Here is a 10,257-nt window from a genome sequence, read left to right on the forward strand (position 1 = left end):
AATACTCACTTTATTGGAAGTGTATTTTAACAGTAATGTCAACAATATATCTCCTGACATTTGAAGTTGAACTTAACTTTTTTCCTGACAGAAATACTTGTTTGTATGAAAATAAAGACAGTTTTGTTACTTCACTTAACATAAATACTTTTTATAAAAAAACAAACAAACAAACAAAGAGTCTTTCTTGACTTCCCTTAAGATACTTTTTATACCATCCACATGTAAGCACTATTGTCCGCTTTTGTAACTTTGGACTAATCTTATGAAAAAAAAAAAAAAAAAAAAAAAGAGACTGCAGGTCCAACTTAAATTGCCTTACTTCCTTGCAGGTAATTGTTTTAAGTTAATCAACTTGAAAACTTTAATAAGTTTATTAAGTGACTTTGATAAACTTAACTATTTACAAGTAATTGAATTATTTAAATTGGATTCCCCATTCTCTGTTTTTTCAGTATATGTTGTCATCGCATGTTATGGGGGAAACAGTAGAGTGGAGCGAGTAAACCAGTGGTTGTACCTCATTAACAGAAGCTTCTCAAACCTTTTGTCAGAAAGTCGATTTCTTTTAGGCGTGAGCACCAAACCTCCCAGACTAAAAAGTCGCTCCACAGGAGCACTTGATGGGGTTGGAGTGTTATACTTTAAAAAAATTGTCTTTATGCTTGAAAATTTATGCAGAATCTGAAGGTCGTAGCCTGACATCAGGTAGTCCATGACTTCTTTTTCTGCAGAATAGGTCTCCTCCTCTGGCTCTGCCTCAAAAGTGAAAAAGTCCATCTCACCTTGGCTGCTAGATGTAGTAGCACTGGGCACACTGGCAGGGTTTTTTGCCAGAGGAGCAGTGGTGCAACACTCTGCTGTCAGAAGCTGTTTTACTCGCTCCCTCCTTCCTGCATCTCTCAGCCATCGGAGTTTGAATTTTGGACAACTGGCAGCTGCAAGAAGGGCATCTTTGTCATCCAGCACACCGGCGAAACGAGTCTGAATAGCCTAAAAAACATAATTGATATTTTTATGCCTACAATTTATTATGTTATTGAATTATTTGCAAACCATGCCTAATATGAGATCAGTATTATGGGTTTATTTTGTTTTAGGTTACTTGTAAACATTTTAATTGTTTTAATCTTATTTTTCAATGATAATTAATATTCTGTTCCATGTTTGTGAATTGTATGAAGCAAAAAATCTGACTAATTTCAAGATAGAGCGTACCTGTACAATGGCATCTGGAAGGCCTGCAGTCATCCTGGAGAGGTCATCTTTCACAGCCTGGGTCTTCTGCATCAGAACTTCAAGTGTTGGTAGTAAAGTTCCATATGGACAGTCGCCTTGTAAAATGGCCAGTGCTGCAGTCAGAGGTTTCATGGCCATGCAGTACTCATGCAGGAACTGGTATTCTTGATCTTTGAAGCACTTCAGTCCTAGCTTTGTGCACAGAGTATTCAGCTCACCCATGGGGATTTCTGCAATTCTCTTTACAGCATCAAAAAAGGAATTCCACCTTGTGGATGTTGGTATTAGGAGCTTTCTTTTGCTGATTTCTTCCACTGTTTCTGATGCAAGTGTAGATCTACTCGATTTGGTCCAAAGAGCTGTGCATTTTGCTGTGCTGCTCCTATACACAGCCCTGCTCTCTGCATTGGTTGTTAAATGTTTCTCCACATCACGTGTGCAAATTATGTTGATGGTGTGCGAAGCACACCTGCGGTGCGGGGGAAGAGACAGCTGACCATCACTTTCATTCTCAGCCGAGAGGATTTCTGACAGATCAGAAAAAGTGACATCATCGTCTTTGGGGCTGGACTCTTCCTCCTCCGTCTCATCATCGGACTCCGTGACAGGATGATAAACTTGAAACGCCTTAACAAAGTTGGATCCATTATCAGTAACTGTTGCAACTACTTTGTTGAGTAATCCATAAGAGGAGTGGATGTTTTCGATTTCTGTACCAGTGACATCATACGTGTGTCTACCACGAATTCGCCTACATGCTAATGCAACCTTGTGACGCTCTAATGTGGTTCTACTGATCCAGTGGAGCATTACTCCCATATAGCTTCTGTTGTTAGCAGTCCAAATATCCGCGGTAGTTGAAACAAAGTCAATCTCATTCAGTGTGGCCTTCAAATTTCTCTCCATTTCTGTAAACTCCTTCTCCAAGTAAGAAGTAAAAGTCGTTCGGTGAGGCAGCTCGGCATTAACAGAAGTAGGGATCTTTTTTATTATGGCACGAAACGAGGGCGAGTCAACAGTGTTTATAGGTAGCATTTCTTCTACAATATACTGCGCGACCAATTTCTTCAATTCTTCATCACTTACTGGTTTTGCACCAAAGTCCAACTTTTGTTGTTTGGGGGGTGTAGGACCTTCTGCGGAAGTCACGGCTCTCTGCTTCGGACCACTTGGTGGGACTCTCTCTGTGAGTTTGACTGTGCTGTGCTGCGACTCCAAATGTTTCTTTAAGTTTGACGTAGTGTTTTTGAAGGTAGATAACACTTTTTCGCCAACACAGAGTGTACAACGAACCTTAATATTTAAATCTTTAGTTAACAGAAACTCAAAATAGTGACCATATTTCCAGCTAAAGAACGAACATCTCTCTCCCTCCATTGTTGTTTACACTTTTTTACGTCGCTGGCTGCTTGTGAGCGGGAAACGTGACCTGTCGCTTATGTGACGTTTCACGACACGTATGCGTTTGTCATCCGCTGAGACGAAAAGAAGAAACCAAATCTTTTTGCTTAAAAAATAGTAACGCACAGTGGTTTGGACAAGTAACTTTAATCTGACTACTGTTATGGAAATAGTAACGCGTTAGATTAGTCGTTACTGAAAAAGTGGTCATATTCGGAGTAACGCGTTACTAAGCAACGCGTTACCGGCATCACTGCTCATTCAAAATCCACAGAGCCTGAGCTGCTAAGTCATTTGTGTCAGCCACTGCAAGTGAAACAGACTAAAAAGCACTGGTATCACACTTTTTAACAGATTCCTTCAGCATGTGCTCTAAAGGTTAAAGGTCATGTTGACTTTTGGTAATTGATGAGCTGTCACTTTTCTGTTCTCTTTCATGTAGCACAGCAAAAACAACTGGAAATGTCTCTGTGATCTTTAGTGCTCACAGTCCTGCCTGGAACTGCTTAACACCAGTGAGAGTAGCTCAGTCAGAGCTCGGAACCTGTCAGTTTTAAGGAAGTTTGTGTATATTTTGGATTTGATAAGATTGAATTGTTGTTTTATTTATCAATTACATTTTAAGTTCTCAGTTTAAATGCAGTATATAAAAATATATGTGAGTTAAGAATTTGCTAGGGACTATAATGATGTTTTTGCACCACTGGCACTGCTGGCTGTCATGTCTAATCTCTCATTGGTAGAAAGCATAGACAGGAGGGTAGGGCTGTCAAAGTAATCTTAGTTCAAAGGTCAAAGTCTCAAAAAAAAAAAAAATAAAAAAATAAAAAAGCAAAACAAAAACCTTCCCTGACTTGTAACAAAAAGAAGCATAAGTGCATACTGAAAATGTTCATGTTTAATGGATGATTAGGAGGGCCATTACAAAACCAGCTGTTGTAAATCAAAGCAACACATCAACGTCACTGCTTGGCTTTCACTGAGTTTTCTCAAAGCAACCCTTACCACTCGACAGCTAAGGATTTATCTGGACAGTGATTTTCTATTCAGTTCAGTTTAGTTCCGAAATTACAACAACAGTCACCTAAAGGCACTTTATAGTATAGGTAGTTCATACAATAAGGGAGTGAGGGAGACAGAACAACAGATATGCTGTGGAAGAGAGCCAGAGATTAATAGTAACTAAGTGCAAAGTGGTGTGTAAACACATAGTGATAAAAATCTGAGTGAAGAAGAAACACTTAATGTATCCAGCAGCCTTAAACCTATTGTAGCTTAACTAAGGGAGGAATCAAGATCCCCTGATCCAGAACTAACTATATAGTTTGTCAAGAAGGAAAGTTTTAGGCCAAATCTTAAAAGTAGAGAAGTTGTCTGTCTCTGGAATCCTAACTGGAAATCCCAACTCTGCCTCCAATTGTACTTTTATATACCCTTGGAGCCAAGTAAACCAGTCTGAGAGTGAAGTGAAACATATACTATTTGAATGAAATGGGAATATGAGGTCTTTAAGAAAATGTGGGGCCTGATTATTCATGAGCTTGTATGTGATGGGAAGGATTTTAAATCCAATTCAGATTTAACAGGGAGAGGCCAGTATTGGCGGACTATGCTCTCTGTTTCTAGACTCTGTCAATACTCTTGCTCTAGCTGAAGGCTTTTCAGTGACCTTTAGAACAACCTGAAAATAAAATAATAAATTACAATAGTTAAGCATAGAAGTAATAAATGTATGAACTAGTTTTTCAGTATCATTCTGAGACAGGACAATTTTACTAATATTTTTGTTTGTTTGTTTAATATGGGCACTGAAGAACATGTCCTGGTCAAAAATAACTCAATTCCTTACAGTGTTACTGCAGGTCAAGATAACCAGGATAAATATTTGATTAGACACTATGTTTCTAAGATTTTTGGGTACAAGAACCTCAGTTTTATCTGAATTCACAAGCAGGAAATTAGAGGTCATCCAGGTCTTTATGTAATCAAGACATTTCAGCAGTTTAACGAACTGGCATGTGTCATCTGGCTTCATGGAAAGATACAGCTGTGTATCATTTGGGCAGCAATGAAAATGTATACTATACTAAAAGCCACTGAGTGATACTGCACAGGGGAAGCATGCATAATATAAATTGAATTAGAATTAGACCTAGCACAGATCCCTGTAGAACTCCATAATCAACCTTAGTGTATGAATAAGAATCCCCATTTACATGAACAAATTGGACCCTATTAGATAGAAATGATTCAAAGCTCTACAGCCCAAGACAAATAATATGTACAATGTGTTCTAATCTCTGTAATGAAACATTGTGGTCAATAGTATAAAACGCTGGTCTATGAGGATAATCACAGAGATGAGTTCACTGTCAGCAAACATTAGTAGGTCATTAGTAACTGTCATAAGCGCTGTTTCTGTAATGAATTTTTAATCCTGACTGAAATTTTGCAAAGAAACCATTCCTCTGCAGACAGCCACTTTGCTGTTTTACAACTAAATGGTAAATGGTAAATGGCCTGCATTTGTATAGCGCTTTTCTAATCCCTAGGGACCCCAAAGCGCTTCACACTACATTCAGTTATTCACCCATTCACACACACATTCACACACTGGCGATGGCAAACTACTCTTTCAAGATTTTTTTTAACTAGAGAAAGTTTAGAGATTGGTCTGTCAATTGCTTAAATTTGAAGCACATGAATAAGGCAATCTGAATCACCATTCGAATTTGAAATAACTAATGTGGCTTTTCACAATTTATTTATTTTTTTTAACAAATGTATGTCTTTTAGTGGACATCATAATTCTGCCACCACATTTGCTGTAGTGGAAGTCTGTAGATTATGAAACTGATTCATAATAAGCCATCCGTCCATCCTCTTCTTCTTATATGTTTCAGCGTCTCGGGGCAGATGGAACCTATTCCAGCTACAGATCTATTTTTACCAACTTGAGGTAAAATGCATCCTGATACAAAACAAAGTGAAAAATTGTGTCCCTGACCTAGACCCTTTGGTTGGGTGGTTTTGGACTGTGAGACTGATAGACCTGCTGTGTGTAAAAACAAACAAACAAATGGTTGTGGACTACCATTTCAAAACTTCAAAGCAACAGATTTAAAAATAATGCAAGACCTGGAAGGATTAAGGTGTAAGAATACTGAACTACTTTTTCCTATAATGGGACTTGGTGCTTTTTAATTACATTTCTGAAAGTAAAATGAATAGTATGATAATAGGAAAGAGCTGGATAAGAATAATAAACACACTAGATAAGTGAGATGAAATAAGTAAAACTTCAACTCAGAGATAAAGCTCTTTCTGGCATTGAGAAACTGTAGAACAGCTTGAGAATGAGGCTGAAGAACGAATGAGTTGGTTGGATCTGGTTACTATTCTGCAGGTTTATTAATAAGATATGGCAGCTTAGAACATGAGCTGCTGGTGGAGGGGGCACGATAACCTTAGTCACATCCCCAGTGTCAGAGCATTGGGGCCCGATAACACACTGCTTGTTTGTTTGCTTGATGTTTTGTCCTAAATTTGACTTTTTTAATGCCTTGATTAAAGTTGCTGTTCTGCTCCTCTGCACAGAGGAGACTTTTAGACTTTTAAACGCTCTCTGTCTATCATTCCAACAACACAGATGTGCATTAGGTCACCCAGGCATTTCCAGCCAGCACTCATTTACACACATACATACATAACCACACACACACACACACACACACACACACACACACACACACACACACACACACACACACACACACACACACACAGTTTCTTACTTGCCCGCCCCCTGAATCCCGTAGGAGCTTGAAACACTCACAAACACTCCACAGAACCGTTACCACAGCAACACTCCCACAGCACTTAACTCAGCCTAACTCTTGTACGACTCAGTATGAGGTTGATGGTGGTGGACAGAGACACCACCCCGACCGCCAGCTTCGACACTGTTTCCAGTATTTCCCCAAAGGAAGAGTTTTAGTTTTAGAGCAGTAAAACCCAACACATGCAGTGCTGCTACAGTAACTGTGTACTTCAAGCTTTCTTCATGGCAATCATCATTTCTTTAAACAGTTGATTAGTCTCACTTAAAGCTTTAAATTCCATTGTATTTTTCAGAGTTAGACTAAAGTAACAAAGTTAGCATCCCTTGTATTTTCATGAAACTAAACCCTGTCTTTATTGTCATATTCCTTCAACAGTCATTCACTGTATTTCATGACTATCCTTTTATGTAGTGATCTTACACTGAATAAAAATTGCCTTCACACAGACTACAGGATTTACAGGATTTATAGGATTCTAAGATAATGCTTTGAATTTTAGCTTAAATATATATCAGCATAACATAGATGTATTTACTGTTAATGTATTGCAGACATTAGCCTGTGCTGAGACTTCACATTTAAAAAAAAAAAAACAGGTGACAAACCTCAGGGTAGCTTTTATTGTGGAACCACTACCAAGCCAGGAGGAGGTGATAACAAGGTTAGTCTGAAAATATTGTGTGATACTCTGTTGGCACACCATTCTTTCTTAGAAAAGTGCAATGGAACAAGAAGAACCCTAATAATGTCGTCATCACTGTGGCGTAATTCAATCAAGGCAGGGGAGCTTAGTTGCCCTAAAGTGGGATCAATTTAGATGTGCAGATTTCTTTTTATTTAACTAAACAGACAAGAATGATTTAGGATTTTCTCCCCATGTTTTTCCTTTGTGATTAAATTAGTCAAAGCATAATGTGGCTTGTGTCTTTAAACACACAACCCATGCACACACTGTAATGAAGTAATCCCTTGTTAGGTCAGTAGATGCCGCTACGGTACCATTATGGATCCACGATAAATTTGCTTACATATTCTCAAAGTTGTTCTTAGGGCAAGTGATAAGTGCTACTGGTTAAGCTAGTAGCATAAACAAATTCTGAGAGTAGACAAAGATAAGATGCTAAATGCACTAATGACACAAAAGGTGAAATTTTTTGAAAGATTTGAGTCCTGTTAGATCTGACTTGAAGCTAACACAGCGTTTCATTAAAAGATCATCATACCAACAGTCAGACATGGTGATTATAGCATGCTAGGGCTCCTTTGTAATTGATGTAACCATGAATTCTGCTCCCTGCCAGAACATCCTGAAAGAGAAAGATCAACTGTCAGTTCATGCCCTGAAACTCAAGCACGCTTGGGTTTTTCAAAAGGACAATAGGATCATTTGGCATGACCTTGCTCAAAAACCCTGCAATGTGTTTCAGTTAAAACAGTCCTGAAAAGAATAGGGGGCCAGAATTCCTCCACAGTGCACCTTTAAAGTCATTATAGGGGAAATATAAAAATTGCATACTCTGAGCTACCCATTAGGAGACACTGAAAGACGAAAGAAAGTGGCATATTGAAAGCAATGCCTGCATGTAAAAAAAACGGTGTGTGTGTGTGTGTGGCTGTGTCTTATAGAGGATTTGTTCCAGTTAGAATAGTGCTATTTTTCTGACCACTTTCAAGCATTTGCATTTGGTTCATGGTGGAATTAAACAAAGTGAAATACAGATTTATTTTGTTGGTGTTTGTTTTAGCTTTTTAACAGTTCTTCAAACATCACCAAACAATCTGAGAATTTCCGTCTGAGTTTTGCCTTAAGGTTGCAGCTCAGTCCTCAACTACTGGCCCCAACTCCTCATCAGTCTTTCACACTGCAGTAAACGTTTCCAGCTGCCCCATAAAGACGGCGTCACGAGCAGGAAACCAGCCACTGCTGGTCTGATCCAGACAGATGAGGGAATGGATTCAAGGTGAGTGACATCAACAAGAAGCATTCAACAGTTAATCCAAGAAAGTCTGATGTTACTCCAGCTTGTCAGAGATGAAAGAAAAAAAAAAGGCATCTCAAGAATAAGTCTTTGTTCCAGAGTAATGATAGAATAAGGCATTCATAAAATTTGCCACAGGGAGAGAGTGGAAAATAAGAACTCATCTGCAGGGCAACCTTCAGATACCTTACAGGGTAGAAAAAGGCAGGTTAGTTTAAAAGGCATTGATTTAGAAAGGTTTGCATTCAATTTAAAACACCCCTCCCCAACCACCCACTCATACACACACTCTCTCTCTCACACACACACACTGCTATTTCCCCTCATCTCTCATCAACCTAAAATATTGGCCAAGAAACCAGATCATAGCTCTGTGATCTGGTTTCTTTTAGACATGAACCCTAACAATAAAATGTTTCTGATTTATTTCAACCTGTTGTATTTCTCACTGATCAGGTTACTGTGGCACTGTGGGTTTTTTCTTTCTCTTTGGCCAAAAGTAGTGGCAGAAAACAGTAAGAGTTGTAATTTATGGGGGCAATCCATGTGCTGCATTTTAGAAAACTGATTATTATTTAAAGTGTACTTAAATATTTGCTTTTAATATTACTCTTTCTTTTAGTATTATTAAAAGCAATTTGAACCCATTGTTACAACCCCCTCTGCTAGGCGACAGGTGGGGAGAAACATACACAAGCCCTCTCACGAAATCAGAGAAAATAAGGGGTTTTATTGCAAACGTTAAACTGAAAACCGACGGGGCTGTTCAACAGACCACTGGGCAAATAATTAATACACAAAGAAAAGAACAGGCAAGAATAAAAGCTAAAGGTTAACTAAGGTGAGCCAGCAAACACAAGACTCTAATAAAACTAAGGTCAGCTATATATCAGAGTTTACAAACACAGCTCAAATGCTAGGCAGACGAGGGAGACACTGCATGTTCACTTCAGAGCAGCAGTTCCCCGCAGTGTGAAGAATCTTCAGCCTTTTTATACTCACAGGTGTAGACAATCAGCCAGTCAGTTGGTCTTGGAGTGTCATGGGATCTCCAGGCAGGCAATCGTCCGCATGGTCTGGCACACTTTGATCTTCATAAAAGAAGGCTGGCACAGGACTCCCAGCAGCCAGTCATCCACGAGTCCTAGCACACTTGGATTTGCATAAACAAAAGGGCGGTCTCACTTCCTCCAAGGCCCAGGGCCGTAACACCCCTCCCCTTAAAATAAAAGACTACGTTTTGTATACACAGATTTCAATATTCGTGACAGACAACAAAACAAGTCATACTCACAACCGGGAGAGACCATCAGCTCGTACATTTTCTGATCCTTTTATATGCCGAATCTCCAAGTTGTACTTTTGCAGCAGCAAGGCCCATCGCATGAGTCGTTGATTGTGGTTAAACATTCGGGCAAGAAATACAAGTGGATTATGATCAGTGTACACTACAACAGGTAATGTGCCAGACCCCAAGTACACATGGAAGTGCTGAAGAACTAGCAACAAGGCCAATGTCTCCTTTTCAATGACAGAGTAATTTACCTAATGCTTGTTAAACTTGCGGGAGAAGTAACAAATGGGATGGTCCAATCCCTGCAAGTCTTCTTGCAATAATACTGCCCCAGCCCCAACAGCACTGGCATCAACCTCTAACTTGAATGGATGCGTCAAGTCGGGTGCAGTTAACACAGGAGTGTGGCATAGGAGGGCTTTTGCACTTTCAAAGGCATTCACCAGGCACTAGGAAATCAACCTTAGGACTCAGTAGGTTGGTTAACGGCTGGACTACGGAG

At 39.3% G+C, this 10,257-nt stretch overlaps 1 protein-coding gene across 1 annotated transcript; it reads right to left on the bottom strand.

The window, feature by feature from the left end:
* Positions 1–453: 453 nt before the first annotated feature.
* On the bottom strand, positions 454–2,922 carry LOC120729282. The gene is made up of 2 exons (XM_040024816.1): positions 1,219–2,922; positions 454–993 (listed from the first exon to the last, which is right to left on the bottom strand). Exons 1-2 carry the CDS (start codon positions 2,614–2,616, stop codon positions 475–477), a joined length of 1,917 nt encoding a protein of 638 aa, XP_039880750.1. The 5' UTR covers positions 2,617–2,922; the 3' UTR covers positions 454–474.
* Positions 2,923–10,257: the final 7,335 nt, after the last annotated feature.

The sequence above is a fragment of the Simochromis diagramma genome, unplaced genomic scaffold, assembly GCF_900408965.1.
Source record: "Simochromis diagramma unplaced genomic scaffold, fSimDia1.1 OVJJ01000299.1, whole genome shotgun sequence".
NCBI classification, from domain to species: Eukaryota; Metazoa; Chordata; class Actinopteri; order Cichliformes; family Cichlidae; genus Simochromis; species Simochromis diagramma.